The sequence below is a fragment of the Pongo pygmaeus genome, chromosome X, assembly GCF_028885625.2.
Source record: "Pongo pygmaeus isolate AG05252 chromosome X, NHGRI_mPonPyg2-v2.0_pri, whole genome shotgun sequence".
NCBI lineage: Eukaryota > Metazoa > Chordata > Mammalia > Primates > Hominidae > Pongo > Pongo pygmaeus.
The window spans coordinates 53,836,984-53,863,816 of NC_072396.2; the positions used below are offsets into that span (position 1 = coordinate 53,836,984).

At 48.1% G+C, this 26,833-nt stretch overlaps 1 protein-coding gene across 4 annotated transcripts in view; it reads right to left on the reverse strand.

Annotated features, from left to right (window-relative positions):
• Positions 1-26,833, reverse strand: part of IQSEC2 (IQ motif and Sec7 domain ArfGEF 2) — an 88,607-nt gene that overhangs the window by 51,185 nt on the left and 10,589 nt on the right. For all 4 annotated transcript variants that reach the window (XM_054471684.2, XM_054471681.2, XM_054471682.2 and 1 more), the window contains exon 2: positions 7,896-7,925. In XM_054471684.2, coding sequence (XP_054327659.1) covers positions 7,896-7,925 — 30 coding nt within the window. The remainder of the gene's footprint in view (positions 1-7,895; positions 7,926-26,833) is intronic.

Below are 26,833 nucleotides of genomic sequence, written 5' to 3' on the forward strand. Positions count from 1 at the left end.
AGAGGCTGACGTGGCGGGGTGGGAAAAGCACAGGGGAGAAAGGCGAGACTGGAGATGGAGGTGGGGGCCCAGCATGCAGAGCCTTGGAGGCCTCTGTCGGGGTTTCCGTATCTATAGGAAGAGCAGTTTGGAAGCCTGTGGTTTGTGGACAGGCATGTGGGGTGGGGAGTATCTTTGAAGCTCCTAAAGTTGTATGAAAAGCATTAATTTCTGGGGAGAACATTTCTAGCTTTGATCAGATCCTCGGATGGGTCTGTGATCCCAAAGGGTAGGGAAGCTTCTTATATGATTCCATTCACTAAGTGCCCATGATGAGCTGGTGGCAGGCATCTGCCTGCCTTCTGTGAGCTAGCCCCTACCCCACACCTCCAGCTAGTCTCAGCCTTCCCCCCACCTTCAACCTGCACCCCACCCAGACAGAAGCACCTGCAATTCTCAGCTACACTCTGCTGCTCCAAGCCTTATTAAAGAGAATGTGTGTCAAATGCTCTGTAATAGTACCTCTGTTGTCCCGCTGTGCCCCCACTGTCATCTCCCCACCTGGCTGGCTCCCCCTTTTTCTTCAAAAGTCAGCTAGATGTTGTGCCCTCTGGGAACCTGCCTTGATCCCACCCAAGCAGTTTGGGTCACCTCCCTTGTGTCCTTCCGCCCTGCTCTTCTCTCAGCCGGCTTCTCTCAACACTGTGTTCAGATGCCTGCTGCCCCTTCTCTGTCGGGAGCTCTGTGAGAGCTGTGTCTTGTTCATCCCAGTGTCCCCAGCACTCAGCACAGGGCACCTGGACAATGGACAGAGGTGGAGGCTGCAAGGTGGGCCGGTGGACACTAGAGGGCACTGTGGCCAATAAAATCCCAGCCCGCTGTTGGCCAGGCTGACCCAGGAGGCTCCCAGGCCCACAATTGTCACATGTAAACTGTTACTGGGTCCTGCAGCTCCTCAGCTCTGGACCTAAGCAACCAGGGCCACAGTTCCAGCCTCCCGATAAACCTTCTGCTCCCTTTCCAGACGAGACTGTTTCTCATGACAGTGCCATCTCACTGCAGATACTCCCTTAGTTCTTCAGAAATGTGGGTGCCAAACACTCTTCTCGCAGTTCTGGCCTGCAACACTCTTCACTTCACCTTGCCTCACCCAACCCCTCCCCTGGCTAACTTCTACTTATGCTCCAAGCTTCCACTTAGATGTCAGCTTGGAGAAGCCTCCCTGGCCCTCAGGCTGGGTTGGGTATATTTCCGTGGTGCTCCCACAGCACCCTGTACTTCCCCTATAATTGTCTGTAATTGTCTGTCTCCTTGTCTATTTCCTGACCAGACAGTGGGCTTCATCACAGCAGGGCTGTTACTCACCACCCTATCAGCCACATTTAGCAGCATCTGGCACATTGTAGGCACTCAATAAATCCTTGAATGAAGGAATAAATGAATGGATATGTGGATGGACAATTTGGGGCAAGTCATTTTACCTCTCTAGGTTTGTTTCCCCACCTGTAAGTCACCCCTACTTGGCAGGGTGGCCACAAGGATTAAAGATAATGTGTCTCCAGTGCTCTGTAATAGTACCTGATATTTAGCAGACATTTTCTGACTCAAAGCAATTATTACTATTTGGAACAGTGAGAAAAGGGCACGGGGAGGAGTTCAAGGAGACTGCCCAGAACCTGGGATAATCTCTCCCACTTAGGTTTACCATTTAGATATGGAATATGGCTTTAATAGCAATAATAAAACTATCAATTTTATTAAAAATAACAGCACCTGCTGTGTGCCAGGCCAGAGTCAGGAGGCCTCTGAGGAGGTGATGGGAAGCCCCTAGTCTCGGCCAGAGGATGCGAGGCCAGGGCCAAGGCCAGAGCTGTGGACATCGCTCCTGTGTCTGGAGAACAGTCATTACTGGCACAGCTGATTCCAAACTCTTTATTCATAGGTGAAAACTTGTCTAAGGGGTCATTAGTTCCCTCTGTAATTAATGTAAAACCTGCAGGGTTTGTATTAGTGGAAAAGTAAGCTCCAGCATCAAGCTGATAACATTGATAATGTGTACTTGTAATTATATACTGGAGGTAACTATAAATTCAGTCACTGAACTCATAAAATATCAAAATTCCTGAGGCCACCAAGAGCTGGGTAGCAGCTGTACCATCAGTAGCTTTATACCAGTTGTTCTGAGGTTATGAAAAATTACCACAAGCTGGTAGCAATGATAATATTCAGTGTACATTTAAAAGCTTTTTCGGCATAAAATAAGAGGGCACTTTTAGACAAAACAGCATGTTTTGATGCAAGGATATGGAACTTGAAAGCACAGTGAGCAAAGGTCATCTTGCTATAAAATAGGAACCAAAAACATCTTACAAGTGTTTGCCTCTGAGCCGACCAGCTCTGACCTCACTTGGGTACACATAAAAACTGTGCTTACTGCAGAAGAAACACGAAGTACCAAGTGTTTTCTCTCTCTCCTCTCATCCAATTCTAAGGGAATCAATTATCTCACACAGCCCCTTGCTGCCTTGTGTTACCACAGGCTGGAGGATCACTGCAGTCCAATGGCAGGAGGGGCGGATCCTGAAGCTGGAAAAGGTCACATAGATTCCAGGTTGTTGGCCATGTCAGGCCGTGGGCAAGCAGAGAAGGCTGGTCCGGAGAGAGAAGTCCATGAAAAAGAGATGATAGGCTGGGCCTGGTGGCTCACACCTGTAATCCCAGCACTTTGGGAGGCCGAGGCAGGGGGATCACGAGGTCAAGAGATCGAGACCATCCTGGCCAAAATGGTGAAACCCCATCTCTACTAAAAATACAAAAATTAGCTGGGCGTGGTGGCACACGCCTGTAGTCCCAGCTACTTGGGAGGCTGAGGCAGGAGAATCACTTGAACCCAGGAAATGGAGGTTGCAGTGAGCCAAGATCATGGCATTGCACTCCAGCCTGGGCGACAGAGCAAGTATCCGTCTCAAAAAAAACAAAAAGAAAAAGAAAGAAAGAAAGAAAGAAAGAAAAAGAGATTACAGGGCCAGGCAAGCCATGAGAGATGGAGAAAGATGAGACATGGGCCCAGGAGATGCAGACAGCGAGACAGCAACCTTGGTCCTCAACTTCCTGGCCCCACTTCCAGTTGGTGTGAGGCCTGGCTGTATTTCATTAACTGTTCTTAGATTCTGTGAAATGTAGCCTCACAATAGTCCCCCTCATTAGCCCTTTATTCTTGAGCTAGCTTGAGTGGGCTTCCGTTCCTCACAACAAAGTGTACCCAGACTAAGACAATTGAAAATTGGGAATGTAAGTGCAGGGTTTGTGTAAGCAAAATCGCATAAAGAACAGTTAGGTAGAGAGGGGTGAATGCAATTGTCCAGCATTTGTGTTTGTTCACCAGAAGCTCCCTGGTTCCCTTACACTTGCAACCACAGCCACACGCTCCAGCCACACGCTCACACACGCTGACATTCAGTGGCACACAGAAACAAACGCAGCAGCAACCAGATATTGTTCTCTGCAGACCCCCTGACATGCAGGGCCACGCGCCAGCATGCAGTGTTGCACTTTGCTCTTCACAACCACGCTGCCATGCAGCAGTGCACACCCACATGCATGAACACAGAGGTGCTGCCCGTAAGGCTCAGGGCAGGAGTCAAAGCTTCACTGAGCTCTGTGCAGCCTCCCTCCCCAGCTGCCAAGTGACTCATCCCCAGGGCTGCTAATTAAAGCCAGGACAGAGGGGACAGAGGCAAGGGGAGGGGAAGAGAGAGAAGGCAAGTTTATTTCAGTGCCAACCAGGCACTCAGCCAGCTTAGGGGTCACCCACTTCCTGGGGCTGGGCCAGGCGGCGGCAGAACACAGAGAGGAAGGGGAGGAGAAGAGAAACCTCTTACCCCTTCTTGCCCTTTAGCTTCCTGGAAAGGTACCTCCTCCTCTCTCCCACTGTCAGAATACAGCTCTGACTCCTCTAGACTTCTGTCCTCACAAACTGGCTGTCTACACCACCATCACGCTCCCATTTGGGCTGGCCCGAGCTGGCTCATCTGTGTCTGCAGCAACCCCAGACTGGGAAGCAGTAAGTGGCAAGGTTCCAGGCAAAGGAAGTGGTAGGAACAGGGCAGGGTGGGCAACCAGGCTGAGCCAAACGGGAGGCATCATGGGAGGTGACGCAGCTGGACGGCTCTGGGGATGGGTAGTGTCTTGGACATGTGGATGCGGGAGCCACAGATGGTTCATGAGGTCTTGGCCATCCCAGATTGCCAAGAGGTGAAAACAAGAGATTATCTAATCCAAACTCCTGTAGGACAGATTGGGGCACTGAGGCCCAGAGTGGGAGGCTCCTCCTCCCACTTCTCCTCCAACTGCAGTGGCTCCCGTTGCCATAGGGACGTCCCTGTCTCCGTGGGTGTCAGCAGCTCCCCCACCCCCTCCCTCCTTCCCTAGCAACAGGCCACCTCCTCCTGCTTTCATCCTTGTGTGCCTAGCAACCCAGCCTGGTCCCCAGGGCCAACAAGTTCAGGCTGACCCTCACTGCAGCAGTGCCTCTAGGCCTGGGCCCCCTCATCTTCTGGTGAGGGCCTCATAGGCCCCTCCTGCCCTCTCTGTTTTCAAGTTCTACACCTGTTCACATTCTTCCGGCCTGACTATATAGCATATGACAATGGATTGGGTTAGAGGAAAGCGGAGGACACTACAGTTTGTTGCACCACTATTTCACACCGAGCATTGCTTTACTTTAAGTTCTCTCATCAACCCAGAGAAGTCAAGACTATTGTTTCCATTTTACCCATGAGAAACTAAGAACCAGAGAAGTTAAGTGATTTTGCAAAGAGTGCACAGCTAGGAAGCAGGCTCTGCTGCTAGCTAGCTTTGTGACCTCGAGCCATGGCCAAGCCCTCTCTGGACCTTGGCTTAAGGTGCCTTTAGGTCAGCTCTGTGACAATTTCTCAGCGATCCACAAGAAGTCCAGGCACCTTTTTCTGCCCATGCCTATGCCTCACCCCCATCACCAACTGTTCAGCTCTAATTAGACGCCACACTTCCTCTGGCACCCCATACTTTAGAAGCCCTCAGGCCTGGGTCATGCCAAGGGTGGCTTGCAATCTACCGACTCTGCTCTCTCCTTGCTATTCAGTTCCCATAAAAGCCCAGGCCTAGCGCCTCTCCTCGGTGTTTCTTCTACCTCCCTAGCCCTTCCCCCTCCACACACGCATGCACGCACACATGAAGTTTATTAGATGAGGAAACTGGGGTTCCAAGAGACGAACAGATTGTCCAGTCACACAACTAGAAAGCAACCTACCCCCAAATGGAGGCCTGTGCGTGGATCCAGTGTTTCTGCCCTTCCTAGGCCACAGAGCCTCGCCTCTCTCCTCCAACTTCCCCAGCTCCCCACTGATGACAGAAGATCGCTGTGACCCAGCCCTGACCCGCGTTCTGAACTTACTGCTCTTTTCCTGCCTAGATCTTCTATTTTAGCCCCACGGATGGCTCCCTGTCTCTAAACTCACCCCCGTCGCTTTCCTCCACAAGCTGATCCCACCTCCGGGGACACCCTCCTTATGCAAATCTGCACGGCAGTCCCCGGCAGCCCTGCTCAGACACTGCCTGCTCCGGCAAGCTCTCCTTCACCCTAACTGGAGCGAATTCAAAAATTTACAAGTGGGTCCCTACCCAGCCCTGGTTGCAAGTTCAAGTTGCCTTCCCACCATGTTGTCAAGATCTTGCCCCACACACGCCATGCTTTAGCCCCTTCCCATAGCCTGAGTTTGACCTCACTTCCCAGATGCTGACTCCTCTAGGCCCCTATAGCCTCCTTGACTCTGGGCCCAGGATTGATGTCAGGAAGCGTGTCTGAGTAAATTAAATGCTGGCTTTGGAACCAGACAGCCCAAGGCACTGACTCTCTCAGAACCTCTTTCTCCTCATCTGTAAATCAGGGATTGTAATCCATGCCTATTAGGGCTGTTGTGAGCATTAAATAAGATCATATTCCAAGTTGTTAGTATGTGAGGAACAAATGATGATTGCTATAATTGCTAATATTAGGATGAGGATGAGGATGATGATTATTATCTGCCAGGCTGTCGAGAGCTCCCGTGGTGATGGTATGGGTAGCACTCTGGGTTGGCGCCAGGCAGACTTGGGTTTGAATCCTGGCTCAGGATCCATATATTAGCTGAATCCACATATTAGCTGCCTGGCTGCAGGCAAAACCCGTAACCACTCTGAGCCTCAGTTTCCTCAGCTGTAAAACAATGATGATAAGGCCAGCCCAGGTTCTACCTACAGTGTCACTGGGAGGATCAGACAAAAGAAAGTCCCTGACAACTTCTGTAAGTTGTAAAGGCCCAAATGTATATCATCACATGACTTATGATTATGCTCGTTATTAAATGTCCTGAGCTCTAGGTCCCAGGAACTTCCTTGCTGGGAAGAGCTGAGAACTAGAGACGTTTTCAATCTTCTTCTTCAACAAGTAGCAAGCGCATCACCGGGGATGCTTGCAGGAGCCCCGTGCTCGGGTGGCCTCTCTCCAAACCCACGGTGGGACAGTGAGATCTATTCCCTTTGCTAAACAGGTGCCTTCCTAAGTGCTAGGACAAGCTGTGCCCATGATATGCTCCTTGGCTGCATGCTAGGACTAATTATGTCTTGTCACAAACCCCTTTCCTGGACACTGGGACTGATTGCATTAAAGCTGGCCTCAGTGTGTGTTTATCCCACAGCCCCAGTCTTGGCTCTGGGTATCCGTGTGTTTACCCCAGATCCCCTGTCTGGGGTGCTAGAACAGAGTGTGTCTCATTAGACACTTTTGTCTGTATGCTGGCATCCTCTGTCCCCAGCCCATATCCACTGCCTGAATGACAGGACCAGGGCTGCTGCATACAGTCAGGCAAGCTGTGCCTTGCACAAAGGGTCACAGCCAAAAGGATATGAACAGGGGCTGATATCCAACCTGTGCTATGCTCAATGGAGCCACTCAGAGGGGGTGCCCTTGAAAGGGACATCTTTTTCTATTCTTCACAAAGGTGCCAATTATGCTACTGGCAGCCGTGGCTGGGAAGGACTGTACCCATCTGTGCCTCTGCTGCCTGGGCTCAGCTCAGCTCAGTGGCCTATCCCATAGCCCCCAGCCTGGATGTTAAGGCTGAGTGGGTCCTATCCTGAGCACCCCCATCATTCCTATATAATCCCTATACTTGACACCTCTGTCTTCATGAAGCTTCGATGGGGTAAGGCCTGGGAAATGCACGAAGGTCCCTTGTCTTTACCTTTACCCAAGTTTTACTCCTGCCTCCCCAACTGGCAGATTGAGCACATCTTTAAAACTTACTATGTCTACCAATGGGTCAGTAACAACAATAACAACAAAAATAAAATAAAATAAAATAAAACGTACTGAAGCTTGTAAACTTTTTTTACCAAGCACACACAAAAAAATTTTCCTTGTCTCCATAATGTATAGTTCTAATGTCTAGAATGTGTTACATCCAGAGTCCATTCAAATCCCACTACTCAGGGCTGGCACAGATTCAGGGTGGAAAGTGAACGCTAGACCAGGGAAGCTCAGCATCGATCATGCCCTCTTACCCTGGGAGGAGAAGGTGGAAAAGGTCCTTGGTCCAGAGCTGACCTCTCAGCTTTCATATCTGGGCAGCTCCTATGAGCCCCTATGGTGTTCAGCCAAGCCCCCAAGTCAACTAGTGTCAGAAAGACTAAGGAACAGTCTTGAACCCCCTCCCCACAGCTGCCACATCCCCCAACTGCCCTCCCACCCCACTCCATAGCCACCCCAATACCAACAGGGAAGACACCCTTGAGTTGGCCCCTCCCCCTGCCCATGGATCCTGCAGTTCCAAACCAGAGGCCCCCACCCCAGGCCCTGCCCCATCTCCCAACTAGTACTAAAGAAAGGAGGTACTGACCTGACTGTTCTGGAATTCTCACCATCAGATCTGAAAGGGAAACAGAGAAAAAAAACCAAAACAGTCAGTATATGCTCTCTTCTCCCTCTGCCCTAGGTAGAGTGGCTTTGGGGGCCTTGAGGCCTAATGCACATCACAAAAATGAGGGGAAGGGTTATTTCATGCAGAGAGAAGAGAATAGCAAGTGCAAGGCCGAGAGACGGTAGAGTGCCTCGCCAGTTGGAGGGATGGAGAGGAAGACGGTAGTGCTGGGGTGCAGTGAGCAAGGGGGAAGAGTGGTCACAAATGAGGTCAAAGAGGCACCAGGAACCAACCATGTGGGGCCTAGTGGATCGCAGTGAGGAGCGTGGCTTTCCTCGAGGCAGCCAGCAGCTGTGGGCAGGGGCAAAGCCCAAGCTTGAAACACAGAAAGACCTAGGTTCAGATATTGGCTCTGCCACTTACCAGCCCCAAGACCTGGGCAAGTCACTTCACCTCTCTGAGTCTGAGCCTCAGTTTCCCCGTTTGTGATATGAGGCCGATCCTCACGGGGCTGTTGGGATAATTAAGCCCTTTGGAACCCGGTAGGCAAATGCCAGGTATTATTAACACCATGGAAGGGGCTTTGCCAACTGCCTGGTCCAACCTGCTTATTTTCCAGATGAAGAGAACAAGGCTGAGGGGATAAATGAGTCAGCCGCTGGGCTCCTTTCTACTACACTGGTCTGCCGTTTTCATTGTGAGGCCTCTTTAGAGGCAAAAGAAGGGCGAGAGAAGAGAACGGAGTTGGGGACATCACTGAGGGAACCGGGGAATGAGTGAAATCTGAACCACACCCTTCCCCTCCCACTATGCCTTCCCAAGAAGAGTGTGAGAGTGTATATGCGAGTGCACACACGTGTGTACACGTGTGTGTATGTGCGCGCGCGCGTGTGTGTGTGTACACGGGAGGGAGCATCAGGACAGTGGGGCTGGTGTCCACTGCGTGCAGGGAAGGGGTGGAGGAGGACCGTGGAAGTTGAAAGTGGGAGCATGTGGGACACGGACTTCTCCCTTGTCATCTTCCTCCTTCTTCAACTCAGGCCTCCCACCCTCACTCATGCTGCGAAGGAGACAGAGATGAACACAGCACAGGCTCTGTCCTCAGCTGAGAGAGCCAAGACGTGGCTTTAGTGAGGGGAGTGTCCATCTATGCTAAGCGCTAAATGACAGAGATACACACAGGGAGAGGAGCAGGTGGGCCTCAGAAGGGAGCATTTGTTGAAAGAATGAAAGGAGGCCCCGCTGGTGAGGTGGGGCAGGCAAGCGTCAGGGTGCTGCAACCACAGCACTCCCGGTTCCACTACTCACAAGCCATGGAATCCTAGGGAGGGTACTATGTTGAGTGTCAGTGCTTTGCCTTGTAAAATGGGGCTTTGGGGGTGGGCTGCGGTGAGAGTCACTCCCTTTATGGGGTGGGGCTGTGAGGCTCAGCCTAGCACAGTGCCTGGCACATGGTACATGCTCAACAGATGCCAGTAGCACCAATCCTTAGCCTTCTCAGCCCCCTGAAGGAACAGAGGACCAGGGCCACAGCGCACCTTATCACATTTATTAAAATGTTCCATCTCCTTCTGCAGCAACAAGATTGCTTCTGAGGCCTGGCCCAATTATTCTCAGGTACCAGGCCTGAGGGGCCTGACTTCAATGACTCCCCAGATGCCTACAGAACTGAGGCCAAGCCTCTCAGCCTCTCTCCCTAACACTAACCCTCTGCTCTAAGCAGGCCGATCTCTTCACCACCCACCTACCCCCAAACCCAGCACACATGTATTCAGTCTGCTGTCTACCAGGCCCTGCCCTGGGAATACAACCTCTCAAGGAGCTCGTGGACTGGCCACTTGCCCCAATCTACCTAAGGGTTTAAGCAACACATCTAATCACCCCCACCATCACTGTGAACAAACTATGAGTACCTACTATGTACCAGGCATAGTGTTAGCCTCTTTTTGTACATGATCTCCTTTGATCCTGCAACGTAGGGGTTATTCATCCAATTTCAAGATGATGAAACTGAGACTCAGAAAGGTCAAAATGACTTGCCCAAGGTCACACAAGCGGAGAAGCTCGGAGTGAACCCCAAAGCTCATGTTCCTACCACCGCGCTCCACTGTACCAGAAGCTCAGTGCCGGGCACGTACGCACTATGAGGGTGAGTTCCCTTATCTTCATTCCTCAATATCAAGCCGGAGAGGCACCAACAGACCTTTCCTCTCCAGTGCTCTTTCATCTGAGAAATTATGAGAAATATACCTCTGCTCCAAAAGTATTTCTATGTGATATGTGACAGTCCTCAAGATGGCAGCAAAGGGGAGCAAAAGAACTCCAAGTCTCGATGGAGCGGGGAATTCACCAATTCTCGCTATGGACTGATTCTTACTAGCTTGAGGGTACACAGCATCATATGACTCTCAATGTGGGGGTGCAGCTCACCCCAGGGTCCATCACCCTTTATGCATTTAGCATATTATTCATTATGTATAGAACAATCATCAGTGCTATCCTACATCTCCTCAGAGGCTCATGTACTGTCCAATGGTCATGAAGCTGGGCCACCATTCTTTTGGGAGGCAGTATAGACTGGTAGAAAGAATGCTAGGTCCTTTTATGGCTCATTCCCTAATTGGCAGTGTGAACTCGGACAAGTCATTTCCCTCTGGACCTTGGTTCTTCACCTGTAAATTGATGGGGCTGTGTTAGTTGAGTTCCAAGCAATCTTTAGGCCTTAAAATATTCTATTTCTTCAGAACCCCAAAGTTTAACTCTTTTATCAATTAGATTATGCTGTCTACAAGGAGAAGCAATAGACCCAAGGACTAGATCCCTCTTCATCAATCCACGTCAGTAAAGGAGACCGATTTCTCCTGCTACTCCCCACAGCCTTTTATTTATTTATTTGTTTGTTTATTTAGAGACAGAATCTTGCTCTGTCGCCCAGGCTGGAGTGCAATGGCACTATCTTGGCTCACTGCAACCTCCGCCTCCCAGGTTCAAGCGATTCTCCTGCCTCAGCCTCCTGAGTAGCTGGGACTACAGGTGCCCACCACTATGCCCGGCTAATTTTTGTGTTTTTAGTAGAGACGGGGTTTCGCCATGTTGGCCAGGCTGGTCTCGAACTCCTGACTTCCAGTGATCCACCCACCTCGGCCTCCCAAAGTGCTGGGATTACAGGCATGAGCCACCGCGCCTGGCCCAGCCTTCTCTTAATGAAAGGCCACTTAGGCCCCAGGATTCTCAAGAGATTTGGATATGCCAACTCCCATCCTCAGCAGTGATGGCCAATAAACAGTAACTTGTTGGAGCTTTGAGGATAGTAACCATATTTTCTGAATCAAAAACAGGCATGTAATCTGACCAGGGACTTTAATGTTGCTTCTTCCAGGTACAAGAGTTTGGCCAGGCGCCGTGGCTCATGCCTGTAATCCCAGCACTTTGGGAGGCCGAGGCGGGCGGATCACAAGGTCAGGAGATCGAGACCATCATGGCTAACTCAGTGAAACCCCATCTCTACTAAAAATACAAAAAATTAGCCGGGGGTGGTGGCGGGTGCCTGTGGTCCCAGCTACTCGGGAGGCTGAGGCAGGAGAATGGCGTGAACCCGGAAGGCGGAGCTTGCAGTGAGCTGAAATCGTGCCACTGCACTCCAGCCTGGGCAACAGAGCGAGACTCCGTCTCAAAAAAAAAAAAAAAGAAGCAATCTGGAAGATGGGAGAATAAATGGCAGAATATCGAAAGTTCCTGAACCGTTTGGGGACTTATGGGGAAGACAGAGCAGAATGACTGAAAAGAATGGAGGCCTTGGAGCTGCTGTGTTGGAGTTTCTGCGCTTGCCTCTTGACTAGATTTCCTGCCATGCTCCAAGCCACCCATAAGCAGTAACTGGGGAACAATATGGTGCCTCTTCCCAGGAACCTGAAATTAGATCAAGAAGTTTGTCCCTGAAAGCAAAACTAATTAAATAAATACAAAATGCATCAGAAATGAGATAATGCGGAGTAACTTGAATGATCACAGACTGGTCCTCAAGCCAGAATCTGAATAACATGCCTAAAAGATCATGTCTCCTACAGAAAGGAGACTGAACATCAACAGAAGTAGATTTTTTTTTTTTTTTTTTTTTTTTTTTTTGAGACAGAGTCTCGCTCTGTCACCAGGCTGGAGTGCAGTGGCGCAATCTTGGCTCACTGCAACCTCCGCCTCCTGGGTTTAAGCGATTCTCCTGCCTCAGCCTCCTAAGTAGCTGGGATTACAGGCGCCTGCCATCATGCCCGGCTAATTCTGTATTTTTAGTAGAGATGGGGTTTCACCATGTTGGTCAGGCTGGTCTCGAACTCCCAGCCTCAGGCGATCCACCTGCCTCAGCCTCCCAAAGTGCTGGGATTACAGGCGTGAGCCACCACGCCTGGCCCAGAAGTAGATTTTTTGAAGAATGAAACTTGAAGGGCAACTATGAACAGGGCTTCTCCCAGGAGTGTCCTGAGGAAAAAGAGACAGGTACCCTGGACCAGAAATCATGCGGGTCTCTCCAAAAGCTGAGAACCGGCCCCGAAGCAGCCTTGCACTTTCTCTCCTGAATATCACCTTACACCTAACCGCAAATGTCAGCTCCTTTCTCACACTGACTGCTAAAGGAACTTTTCTTTTTTTTTTTTTTTTGTTTGAGACGGAGCCTCACTCTGTCGCCCAGGCTGGAGTGCAATGGCATGATCTTGGCTCACTGCAACCTCTGCCTCCCGGGTTCAAGCGATTCTCTTGCCTCAGCCTCCTGAGTAGTTGGGATTACAGGCATGTGCCACTGTGCCCAGCTAATTTTCATATTTTTTTGTAAAGACAGGGCTTTACCATGTTGGCCAGGCTGGTCTCGAACTCCTGACCTCAAGTGATCTGCCCACTTCAGCCTCCCAAAGTGCTGGGATTACAGGCGTGAGCCACCGCACCCAACCACGTTTATTTTTTAAAAATAGATATGGGGTCTCACTATATTGGCCAGGGTGGCCACAAACTCCTGGGCTCAAGCAATCCTGCCTCAGCCTCCCAAAGTGCTGGGATTACTGGCGTGAGCCACCGTATCCAGCCTAAATGCTGTTTTTACACACGACTGTGCAGTGACCACTTCCATTCACTCCAAGTGTCCTGCAACTGAACAACTGTGCCCTCCTCTCATTCTACCCTCAGAGTTATATCACAAAGTTTGGGTTAAATCAACATTGGTGGTCTACTTTTTTTTTTTTTTTTTGAGATAGGGTCTCGCTCTGTCACCCAGGATGGAGTGCGGTGGCACAATCTCAGCTCACTGCAACCTCTGCCTCCTGGGGTCAAGCAGTATCTCCCACCTCAGCCTCCTGAGTAGCTGGTATTACAAGCATGCACCATCATGCCTGGCTAATTTTTACATTTTTTGTAGAGATGGGGTTTCATCATGTTGCCTAGGCTGGTGGTCTACATTATTATGACTGCATGGATACTAATAATGGATAAATCATATGACATACTATGATTACATTTCCTTTCCCGTACAACTTTTTATTTTCCCTGCTATTGATTACTGTGTATATTTTTTCTTTTTTGAGACAGGTTCTCATCCTGTTGCCCAGGCTGCAGTAACACGATCACAGCTCACTGCAGCCTCAACTTCCTGGGCTCAAGTGATCCTCCCACCTCAGCCTCCCGAGTAGATGGGACTACAGGCATGCACCATCACACCTGGTGAAGTTTTGTATTTTTTGTAGAGATGGGGTTTCGCCATGTTGCCCAGACTGGTCTCGAACTCCTGGGCTCAAGAGATTCACCCACCTCAGCCTCCCAAAGTGCTGGGATTACAGGCATCAGCCACCGTGCCCAGCCTGATTACTGTCCATTATTTTTTTGTCGGCTTAGTTCTCTTCATATAAATGATCAATTCTCCCCAAACTGTCAGAAGCGCAATTCTCCTCTCAATATGCTTTGACATATCAGGTAATCCATCGGACTCTTTGTTTCCCTTAAAAACACCCACCTTCCTGCTGCAATCTAGGCTGGCTGCTCTCTAGGCCTGCCCAGATGTTGCCCTAAGAACCTCTCTCTCAGGCCAGGCGTGGTGGCTCATGCCTGTAATCCCAACGTTTTGGGAGGCCGAGGTGGGCAGATCAACTGAGGTCAGGGATTTGAGATCAGCCTGGCCAACATGGTGAAACCCTGTCTCTACTAAAAATACAAAAATTAGCCGGACGCAGTGGCGAACGCCTGTAATCCCAGCTACTCGGGAGGCTGAAGCTGAAGAATAGCTTGAACCTGGGAGGCGGAGGTTGCAGTGAGCCGAGATCGCGCCACTGCACTCCAGACCGGGCGACACAGCGAGACTCCGTCTCAAAAAAAAAAAAAAAGAACCTCTCTCTTTTCCATCATCTAGGAATTCCTTTCACCTCTCCTTTGCGTTGAACTTCCTGTTTCCTAGATTCCGTGGCTTTTTTTTTTCCTTTTTTTTTTTTTTTTTTTTTAGAGTTTATGCCCATATTTTGCTGGAGCACATTCCCCAGGGCTTCCTGTGAAAGGAGGCATAGGACTTAAAACCTTTAGATCTTATATACCCTCATACTTGATTGATCATTCAACTGAGTATAGACTTGTAGGTTGGAAATTCTTTTCCCTCAGAATATTGAGAACACTGCTCCATCACATCCTAGCTTCCAGTGTTGCTGTTGATAAGTCCAACGTAATTCCTTTTCTTGATTCTTTGTATATGATGTTTTTTCTCTGGAAGCTTTTAGGATCTTCCCTTTAATCCCTGGTATTCTGAAATGTCACAGCAGCATATCTTGGCATGGGTCTTTTTATCATTTATCTTGCTGGGTACTCAGCAGGAGTTTTCACTCCTTCAGTTCTAGGAAATGTTCTTGTATTATGTCTTTGAGAATTTCCTTCCTGCTGTTCCCTCCATTCTCTATTTCTGGAACTCCTATTGTTGGCTGTTGGAGTTCCTCAATTGATCCTCCAATTTTCTCATCTTTTCTCTTCTGTTGTCCCTTTGTCTTGTTATTCTGCTTCCTAGGATATCTCCTCACCTTTTATTTTCTAATCCTTCTGCTGAAATTTTTATTTTAGCTCCCACTATTTTTAATTTCCCAGGTTTCTTCTCCTCCCTTCATTACCTTCCAAGTTCCTTTTTTACATTTGTTTGTTTGTTTGCTTTTTCAATCTGTCTTCCAAGTTGATGGTTTTCCTCAAATAGCCTTGGACTATCTGATTATCTCTGGCTACCAAGAGCTTGGGGTTTTTGAAAACATATGCTGAGGTTTATTTCTTTTGTTTCTTTCTCTCTCTCTTTCTTTCTTTTTTTTTTTTTTTTTTTTTTTTTTGGTTTAGAGACAAGGTCTTGCTATGTTGCCCAGGCTGGTGTCAGACTCCTGGGCTTAAGTGATCCTCCCACCTCAGCCCCCTCAAAATGCTGGGATTACAGGCATAGGCCACCATGCCTGGCCCAGTGTACTGAGGTTTAGTTTACATTAAAATAAAATATACCTAATCTTAAGGTTCCTTGGCTGGTGATCCTAGATTAGTTCCCATGACACTACCAAGCTGCTTGGAAACTCTGTGTGCAGGTGGGGCTTGCCAGGTGGTGGGCTTCACTATCAAATTACTGGGCTGAAAGCCTGTTCTTTTGTTAGAAGACTTCCAAATGTCGGCTTTTGGAGGTCTTTTTTTCTGGGGCCTTTCAGTTTGCCCAGAGAACAATCCTTTGATCTCATCTGTGTACCTGACTTTGGTGTCCTAGAAGTGGGGGAGTTGAAGGAGGTTGGAGTCCCACTGTTTTAAGTGGAAGGAAGTTGGGGTTCCACTGTTTTAGGTTGCAGATCCCTTTGCCTGCAGGCCTGTTTCACCCCATCCTCCACTGTACTTGGTGACTTCAAGTCAAAGCCTCTTAACTTCAGTTTCTCCAAAGAAGCAACCTCCATCTGCAGGGATGCAGCTGGGAGTGGGGGACTCACTGTCTGGATGGGGTTGGGGAAGGACAAAAAGACAAGATTTTTTTTTTTTAAGACAAGGTCTCTCTCTCTGCTGCCCAGACTAGGGTGCAGTGGTGTGAGCATAGCTCACAGCCTTGACCTCCTGGGCTCATCAAGCGATCCTCCCACCTCAGCCTCCTGAGTAGCTAGAACCACAGGTAGATGCCACCACACCCAGCCAATCTTTTGTTTGTTTGTTTGTTTGAGACAGGGTTTTACTATGTTGCCCAGGCTGGTCTCAAACTCCTGAGCTCAAGCAATCCTCCCACCTCAGCCTCCCAAAGTGGCGGGGGAATTACAGGCATGAACCACTGTGCTCGGACAGAAAAGACTTTCAACATTCCCATTCTCAGGTCCATACTTCATCCTGCCTTCTGAGGATGTACCTTCAGTACCTCTCAATCCTGAGCACTGCTGGGATTCTCTAAGTAGAATAGTTTACTTCTGGTCAGCATCCCAGACCTTATGTGTTTCTACCTTTTTTATTCCTTTTTTCATATTTTAATGAGATTTGGGAAAGCAACAGAGAGAAATAAGTTTATCCAACTCATTGTGTTTAACAGGAAGCTCCCTTTCTTATTCCAGCCAACTCCTATTCATCCTTCATGACTCATTTAGGCACCACCTCCTCCAGGAAGCGTATCTCAACATCCCTAGGCTGGGTTAGGAGCCCTTCCTCTGTTCTCCCACAGTATCCTTTTCTTGACTCCATCACAGCCCTGATCAAACTGTTCTGAAATTGTCTATTTCCATGGCTGACTCTCCCAGCGACTGGGAGCTCCTGGTAGTCAGGCGCTCTGTCTCATTCCTGCTTGGACCCCCAGATCTCAGAGTCTGGTTTCCAGGTGTATGGAGTAAATATGTGGTGATGAAATTAATGAATAAATGAATGACTAAATAAACGAATCGGACCCAGCTAGAGGGACCATCTAGAGAGGGAAATAAGCTGAATACAATTGTCTCTATATAAGGTCAATTCCCTAAAAGCTGTAAGTTCCTTTGATGCTGTGTGTGCAAGGAAGCCTATCGCAGCATGATTTAAACCAGTGAAAAAAATGAGCACAGCTTCTACACCCTACATAAGAGGATGGTTAAGTCCATCGTGGTATATCAGTTGCCACTAAAAATGATGGTTATGAAGAATATGCAATGACATGGGAAATGCTCAAATGGAAAAATCAAGAAAAAAAATTGTATGTGTAAAATCATTTCAACTACATGAAAAAAATGCAGAGAACAAGGGCAATACACCAGATGCTCAGAGTGGCTGCCTCTGGGTGCTGTAATTATGTGTAATGTTTTTCTCCTCTACTTTTCCTAGTTTTTCTAAATTTCCTAATTTAAAAATGCATTGAAAGTATAATTTCTTAAAAGCTACTAAGAAATTAAATTGGTTAAGTAGCCTGAGAGTACTGGGAACAAAATACTGTGAAGCGGGGGGCATAAGAATCAGTGCACATGTCCACCAGGGCTTGCTGGGAAAGCTCTATTCTTCACCGGCCACAGCCTCTGAAGGCCCAGACCCACAGAACACCCCCTGCTCCCTTCCCTGCAAAGCAGGACCTAGCTCAGGAAGCCAAAGGAGGAGGATCTTGGAGGCCAGTCTATCACGAATCACAGTCTCATGGGTTGTACTGATAAACAGAAGGCCCTACACTGGGGCCCACACTTTAGGGGCCACTCTCCATCAGGCAAAAGGTCTGTAATGCCATCAGGACCCATCAGGATCTTTGGCCCTGTCCCTTCTAGGCTGCACTTCAAGCACCAAGGACCTCAGAATTTCCTGCCTAAATTTCTTGGGCTTACTTTCAGGAATTGCATGGTCTTATTACCCAGGTCCATCTGTCAGGACCAAGGAGCGGCCTAAGGGGAAGGGGAGATAGACAGGGCTTGGATGTGTTGGCTGGGGTATCTACATATCTCAAGGCTCCATATGAACTATGGGAGGGAAGAGAAGTGTGGAGGGCCAAGGGCTTCAACTGGTAACTTGCTTGGGCCCTAGAAATGTAGAGGCAGGCAAGTCTATAGAGCCTTAGGCCTCAGGGTTTGTAGAAGGCCCTAGCCTTCACAGATCTGGGTTCAAATCCATTCATTTGCTGTGCAACCCATGGATGAATCCACTCTCCTCTCTGAACTTAGTTTCCCCAACTATAAAATAGGCATAATAATTCTGACTTCAGAGAATTGTGTTGAGGTTTGTAGAATGACAGTAGTTATGAGTCCAAGCTTTAGGTCAGACAGGCCTGGATTTGGGTCTCAGCTCTGCCTCTTCCAGCTATGCGATTTACGACCCTAAGTTTCAGTTTCTTCATCAATGTAATGGAGATAATAATAGCACTAATATGATAGGGTTGTTGGGAGGATTATGGTTATAAAGAATATGTGATAACATTGGAAAATGCTTAAATGAGAAAATGCTGCTTAATAATGGTTGTGCAAACACTGGCTGTGGTGGAGCTGACTGGGCCTTCTGCACTCCCCAGGCTCGTGCAGCTTTATTTTTCCCCATAGCACTTACCACTACTTGACATATTATGTGTCTTCTTGTTTATTTGTTTCTTTTCCACACCCATCCCAGGCATCCATACCCTAGAATCTCAGCTCCATAGGGCAGAGGTTTTGTCTATTTTGCTCACTGTTTCCAAGTGCCTTGAACAGTGTGAGGTACTTAGATGTTCTTCAAATTTGAATAGTTAGCCAGGCGTGGTGGCAACAGAGAGAAATAAGTTTCTAGGCCTCCCTCAGCTACCAGAGAGGCTGAGGCAGGAGGATCACTTGAGCCCAGGAATTTGAGGTTTAGCGAGCTATGATCATGCCACTGCACTGTAGCCTGGGCAACAGAGCACAACCCTATGTCAAAAAAAAAAAAAAAAAAAGTTAACTGGTTATCTGCCATGTAGACAAGGGTAAAAAGGCATTTGGGGCCAGGCACGGTGGCTCATGCCTATAATCCCAGTGCTTTAGGAAGCCAAGGTGGGAGGACTGCTTGAGCCCAGGAGTTTGAGACCAGCCTGGGGATCACAGGGAGACCCCGTCTCTACAATGAAATAAAAATTAGCCAGGCATATTAGTGTGTGCCTATAGTCTCAGCTACTCGGGAGGTTAAAGTGAGAGGATTGCTTGAGCCCAGGTCGAGACCAGCCTGGGCAACATAGCAAAACTCTTTCTCTACAAAAATACAAAAATTAGGTGGGCATGATGGTGTGTGCCTATAGTCCCAGCTACTCAGGAGGCTGAGGCGGGAAGACTGCCTCAGCCCAAGAGTTTGAGACAAGCCTGGACAACATAGGGAGACCCTGTCCCTACAAACAACCAAAAAATTAGCCAAGTGTGGTGGCCCATGCCTGTGGTCCCAGCTACTTGGGAGGCTGGAGTGGGAGGATCACTTGAGCCCAGGAGGTAGAGGCTGCAGTGAGCCGTGATCACACCATTGCACTCCAGCCTGGGCGACACAGTGAGACTCTGTCCAAAAAAAAAAAACAAACCAGAAGGGCATTTAGCCATAGGAACAGCCAGAATAAAGGCATGGAAGCATAAAGAAGCCTGACATGCTTAGGAAACTACATAGTTCAGTACAACTTGAGTGTAGGGTTAGGAAGGAAACAGAGTGACTTGAGGAATGAGTGGAGCTGTAGCCTTACCCAAAGGAGCATGCAAGCACTTGCTTAAACCACAAGTGGCGTGAAGAACTACTTGTGACAGCGAGGAAGGAAAAAAGCACTAGGGGGAGGTAAAGATGATTCCCAAGTTCAAGTGAACCTAAATCATGACAATGTAAAAAGTGAAAGTAGGCCGGGCGCGGTGGTTCACGCCTGTAATCCCAGCTCTTCGAGAGGCCAAGGCGGGTGAATTGCCTGAGGTCAGGGGTTGGAGACCAGCCTGGCCAACATGGTGAAACCCCATCTCTACTACAAATACAAAAATTAGCCAGGCATGATGGTGGGCGCCTATAATCCCAGCTACTCAGGAGGCTGAGGCAGGAGAATCGCTTGAACCTGGGGGGCAGAGGTTGCAGTGAGCCCAGATCGTGCCACTTGACTCCGGCCTGGGTGAAAGAGCGAAACTCCGTCTAAAAAAAAAAAAAAAAAAAGTGAAAGTGAAAACCTTTTGAAAGATGATTCAGGCAGCCAGGCGCAGTGGCTCACGCCTGTAATCCCAGCACTTCGGGAGGCCGAGGCAGGTGGATCACAAGTTTAGGAGTTCAAGACCAGCCTGGCCAAGATGGTGAAACCCCGTCTCTACTAAAAATACAAAAAAATTAGCTGGGCGTGGTGGTGGGCGTGGCGCCTGTAATCCCAGCTACTTGGGAGGCTAAGGCAGAGAATTGCTTGAATCCGGGAGGCGGAGGTTGCAGTGAGCCGAGATTGCACCACTGCACTCCAGCCTGGGCAACAGAGTGAGACTCTGTCTCAAAAAAAAAAAAAAAAAAAGAAAGATGATTCAGGTAGAGAGGAAGACTCTTTTCTAAGGAAGCCAAGAATCAGACCTAGAAATGACAAAAAGGATAGCGAACAGGTGGATGAGGTAATGGTGTTATGCAAGAAAGTCTCATGAAGATTATTTAAAAAGAAGAAATAGAACCACAGGACAAATCAGAAAGCTTGTTGGATACTGGAATCACTTTTAGTAATGCAGCCAAGCAATCTTGAAGACAAAGATGGCGGTAAATGACAAAATGAAGGCCATGGTGGTTTCAGTTGCTGGCTATCCTTTTGCTGGTGATTATTGTTCCTATAGTCCTTGTTTAACACAACTCCCTGTACAGGTTCTGGGATGATAAAAATGATGTTGATGATGATGACAATGATGAGGAAGATTGCTATATACCTCAAATGAAATATTTGTCTATCACTTTTAAAATATCCTTTTCAGGAAATAAAGAGAAAAGTATCACTTCACATTTACATTTTGAAGAGAAGAAAGGCAGAGATTACAACCAAGAGAGACTTGAATACCAGGCAGCACAGCGTGAACCTCATTCCGTAGTTGCCAGGGAGCCCCTGGGAGGCTTGATCCAAGGAGTGATGAGGTCAAAAGCTGCCTCCTTAGAGAATACCTTCCCTAACCTCATGCTCCTTTCAATCATAAGCAAATACTATATGTTATATAATCATAATAAAGTAATAAGCAGACTTTATTTGGGCCTTAGCATATTCTGCCTTATAATAATCCAAATAACCATAAAGTTACTATTTTTTTCTTATTTTTTATTTTTTGAGACAGAGTCTCACTCTGTCACACAGGCTAGAGTACAGTGGTGCAATCTCGGCTCACTGCAACTTCTGTCTCCCAGGTTCAAGTGATTCTCATGCCCCAGCCTCCCGAGTAGCTGGGATTACAGGTGTGCACCACCACGTCCAGCTAATTTTTGTATTTTTAGTAGAGATGGAGTATCACCATATTGGCCAGGCTGGTCTCGAACTCCTGGCCTCAAGTGATCCACCTGCCTCAGCCTCCCAAAGTGCTAGGATTACAAGTGTGACCCACCACACCTGGCCTTATTTATTTTTTTAGACAGGGTCTCATTCTGTCACCCAGGCTGGAGTGCCGTGGCATGATCATAGCTCACTACATCCTTGAACTTCTGGGCTCAAGCAATCTTCTGCTCTCAGTCTCCCGAGTAGCTAAGACTACAGGCATACACCACCACGCCCAGCTAATTTTTTCATTTTTTGTAGAGATGGGGTCTTGCTGTGTTGCCCAGGCTGGTCTCAAACTCCTGGCTTCAAGCAATCCTGCCTCGGCCTCCCAAAGTGCTGGGAGTACAGACATGAGCCACCATGCCCAGCCATAAAGTTACTATTTAGTTGCACCTACAATGGTCCACAGTTGTACCTACTACTTTGCACAGTCTTCATAACTGTTGTGCAAAGTAGTTCTTCTCATTGTATGGATGCAGTCACTGAGGTACGGAGGAGCAATGTGACTTACCCAGACTCACACAGCAAATAAGTAGTAGAGCCGAGATTCAAGTCTAGGTTTGTCTGATTCCAAAACCAATGCTTTTAACTGCTACAGCTGCTGCTTCCTTCTGTCATCCCAGAGCCAAGTGGCACTTCATCTCCCATTCCAGCCTGCAAGCTTGGCCCCTCTCCCTCATCTGTCTCCTGTCTCCCCACCACACAGTGCAGCCCAAGGCCCCCCACCCCATGAACACTCAAGGAGCGCTTCTAGAAGAGACAATCACTCAAGGAAGGAAAGGGGGAACACCAAAAAAGGAAGGTGCGGTTAGGCACAGGTATTGTAGCACAGATCAGCTTGGTACTACAATGACAGAGAGAGAGAAGAAGCAAAGGAAAACAGAACTAGCTCTCTAGCCCTGCCTTCTTTCCTCCCTCTGCTGTAGGCAGAGAGATAGAGGTTCAGCCATGATGGGAAAGAGTGGGCGGAAGCGGCAACAGCTAGCACAGCCTGCTGTTGCAGAAGCCTCAGCTCAGCCTCCAAGCCCCCTCCTGAGTGCTTGGGTCCCATCTCTGGCCCACTTGCTCCCACCGCCTGGACAAAGAGGCTGGGCTGCCCTCCAAGCACCCAGCCAATCCCGGCAAAGCCCAGCTTACAGCAGACGGAGAGCCTCTCAAGCCACAGAGAGGGCACCCAGAGAGGTGGAGGGCCTGGCCCAGGGGTCCAGAGGGAGGCAGGGGCAGGGCTGGGATCAGAACCCGGGTGTCCGGTTCCTCGGCTGAGGGCTCGCTTAACTCCATGGTCTAGGCAGCAGAGGTTGAGGAAAGGGGTGCTCTGGAGGCCACTGGAGGAATGCTTATGATAAGGGCTGGGGCCAGAAGCAACACAGGCCCAAATGCGGTCATCCAGGCTTGGCGATGTGGGGGGCCTACTAATAGTTTCCAGTTTCAGTCTGGGTTGAAAAAGCAAAACAACCATTTTTTAAAGTAGCTTTCGCCTTAGTTTCCACCTCAAGGGCATAAATGTTTATCTCCTCTCTCTCCCAGGACCCCACCATAATGAAAGTGAAGGAATAAAATAAAGTATGAACTCATAACAGGGAGGAGGATGGGAGAGGGTGAGATCAGTGGGTGAGAGATTTCAACAAATTTCTGGAAGCAAAAAACAAACAGCAGGGTGTTCACAGTTGAGGGAGATCCAGGAACACCACTTAGGGGCTTGCAGCTGAGGAGGGAGACAGTCAGGCCAGCAGAGGCCCAGGGAGACTCCAGACTTGGAGATGGTAGCTGCAAGAGACGGTAGCAGGAACCAAGGCACTGGACACAGGGATAAATGGAAGGTAAGTATATGACATCCTTCCTTCCCTGCCACCCCAACCCCCAGACCTAGAACACAGGCCGCCTGGCATTCACCCGTAGGCAAAGTATCAGAGGGCTGCTTGCTAAAGGAATTAAACTATCTAGGATGAGTCAAGACACCTAGTGGCATGTTGGTGCCCCCAAAATAAAGTGCTATTCATTCTGGCCTTTGGGGATTATAACAACCAACTCCCTGTCAGCTCGCCAAAATGAAGCCAGTGAGTGGACAAGGAAGCCTGGATACACAGGCAGCTCACCGCTCAGTCAGACTTTCTTTTTTTTTCTTTTTCTTTCTTTCTTTTTTTTTTTTTTTTTTTTTTTTGTAGAGACAGGGTTTCATCATGTCATCATATTGCCCAGGCTGGTCTCGAACTTCTGGGCTCAAGCGATCCTCCCGCCTCAGCCTCCCAAAGTGCTGGGATTACAGGCATGAGCCACCACGCCTGGCTCAGTCAGACTTTCTATTAACTTATTCACATACCATAAAATAGAAAGTATGAGAGAAAAGGTAAGCAGCCTACAGGAAGTTTAACACCCAACTAACAGACGTTCCCAAACAAGAAAACAGAGCAAATTAAGGGAAGGGAATGATCAAAGGAATAACATAAGGAGAGGGCCAAGTATGGTGGCTCACGCCTGTAATCCCAGCACTTTGGGAGGCCAAGGTGGGAAGGTCACTTGAGGTCAGGGGTTCAAGACTAACCTGGCCAACATGGTGAAACCCCGTCTCTACTAAAAATACAAATTAGCCAGGCGTGTTGGTGCACACCTGTAATCCCAGCTACTCGGGAGGCTGAGGCAGGAGAATCACTTGAATCCAGCAGGTGGAGGTTGAGCCACTGCACTCCAGCCTGTGCAACAGAGTGAGGCCCTGTCTAAAAAAAAAAAAAAAAAAAAAAAGGCCGGGCACGGCGGCTCATGCCTATAATCCCAGCACTTTGGGAGGCTGAGGTGGGTGGATCACCTGAGGTCAGGAGTTCGAAACTCCATCTCTACTAAAAATACAAACATTAGCCGGGCATAGTGGTGGGCACCTGTAGTCCCAGCTACTAGAGAGGCTGAGATGGGAGAATCGCTTGAACCTGGGAGGCAGAGGTTGCAGTGAGCCAAGATCACGCCACCGCACTCCAGCCTAGGCGACAGAGCGAGACTCCATCTCAAAAAAAAAAAAAGAGACTTAGTCCTTCAAACTGAAAGGGCTGCTTGAGTACTACTCAGGGTGAATAAAAAACAGATCTTGTTCTGAATGCTGGTTACCTAGGTGTTTGGTTTGTAAAAAGTGACTATATCACTTGTGATATGGTCATATCACTTCTGATATGAGCGCTTTTCTATATTCATATTATATTTTGGTATGAAGTTTTAAAACAATCCTGGGAGTACAAAAGTTGTGTAACTGTGAGTAATGAGGTATAATTACAGTACACTATTTGGCCCTGCGATGACTAATAGTGACATAGTCATAATCACATAAACAGTGTACTGCCAGGTAATTTTTATAATCAGTCTCTCCAGATAAAGCATTGAAAACATAATTATTTTTACAGAATAGAATGCAAATGTAATCTACGTTGCTAAATACACAAGTACAGAACATAGAGACTGGGAGGTGGAAGAGGGGAAGGAGAGATGGAGGGAAGGATGGCACTAATAACTATGTCTTACAAAGTATGTGGTCAAGAGATGCTGTGGAAAACTGATGAAATAAGAAGTCACAGTTTAAAATAGTACTTAATAAAGTTACAAAGGTAACTAATAGAGGAGCCCACACAGTAATAAAACTCTCAAAATCTGGGAGGGGCCGGGCACAGTGGCTCACCCCTGCAATCCCAGCACTCTGGAAGACCGAAGGATGAGGATCACTTCAGCCTAGGAGTTCAAGACCTAACTGGGCAACATAGCGAGACCCCGTCTCTAAAAACAAAAAAAATTTAAAACTTTGCCAGGTGTAGTGGCATGCACCTGTGGTCCTAACTACTCGGGAGACTGAGGCAGGAAGATTGCCTGAGTTCAGGAGTTTGAGGTCATAGTGAGCTGTGATCACACCATTGTACTCCAGCCTGGGCCACTGAGCAAGACCCTGTCTCAAAAAAAAAAAAAAAAAAAAAAAAAAAGTGGGAGGGAGTGTTGAGAAAGAGTCAGTTGTTGTAAATAAACTAAATTATTTTGTCATAGTAGGAAAAAGTCAAGATAATGTTTAAAGTTGATAAATAGGAAATACCCATTCAAGCACGTTATTTAGAGATATGAAGTTACCGCCAGAAGAACTAAATGGGAAAAGTGGTTGCATCTGGGGCTGAGAAGCAGGGGATAGGAAGACATCAGTTTTTTACTACATGAGTCCTTATGTACTATTTTGCCTTTTAAAAATTGTGCATGCGCATTGCTTTGATTTAGTTTGTCAAAACAAGCCCTTCTCTTTCTTTAGAACTCTGGCTTCCACACTGTAAATATGAAATGGGCAGGCTGATGATTCTGGGTGACATGAGGTCCTGTTCTCCAATCTATGCTTCTTTTGAGAACAGGAGGTAAGAGAGGCGGGTGAAGGGTTGGCCCCTCCTAACTAACCCCTTGGCTCCTCACAGCCATCCACGCAGATACTGTCTTGGCTGCCCCAGCCTGCTCCACCTCTGGTCCTCTTCAAATCCCACCATCACCAGTCCAGCCTCTTCAGCCTTACATTCATTCAACTATTTACACCCATTAGTTATTTATACCTGCTTGAGTCACAAAGGATTTGAGGGTGCTTACTCCAAGAACACAGAATAGAAATTGAACTCGAAAATAAGTCCGAATCAACAAAGATGCTAGAGCTATGATTCAAATTAACTGGTGGCTGAGGCAAAAAGGAAGATACAATGAGCTATGACAGCCTCACATTAGGAAGGAAGAAATATACCAGTTTTCAGGGGAAGCAAAGCTTTGATTCATTAAGTCATTGTCCATGGGAGATTTCATGAAAGAGAAGAAAAATGACTATTTACGGAGCACCTACAGTATCAGGGAATGCCATCGAAATTATCTTGGCTAACCTTGAGAAATATGCCAGGCATGGTGGCTCATGCTTATAATCCCTGCACTTTGGGAGGCCGAAGTGGGAGGACTGCTTGAGCCTAAGAGTTCAAGACCAGCCCAGGCAACATAGGGAGACTCTGTCTCTACAAAAAAAATTAGCCAGTCATGGTAGTGCATGTCTGTGGTCCAAGCTACTTGGGAGGCTGAGGTAGGAGGATCACTTGAACCCAGGATGTCGAGGCTGCAGTGAGCTGTGATCGCACCACTGTTCTCCAGCCTGGCTGATAGAAAGAGACCCTGTCTCAAAACAAGCAAGCAAGCAAACAAAGAAACAAACAAAAAACTTGAGAAATAGGCATTGTTATCCCATTTTACAGAAAAACTAAAATTCAGAAAAGGTAAAGTGACCTACTGAGGCCATCCCACGGGTTGGGGTGGAACATAGATTCAAATCCAGGTCTGTCTGTCTCCAAAGCTCGTTCTTTATGTATCATATCATCGGGCCTCAAAATAAAGACACCCGGGGTAGAGCTGCCTGGCCCAAGGTAATGGGGATATACTAAAGACAGACACAGGTCCACCCTCTTCCACGAAAACAGAAAAACAGGGATGACAGACCTGGCTGTCAGGCCAGAAACTGCCTCTGAGCTGCCTCAGTTATAGT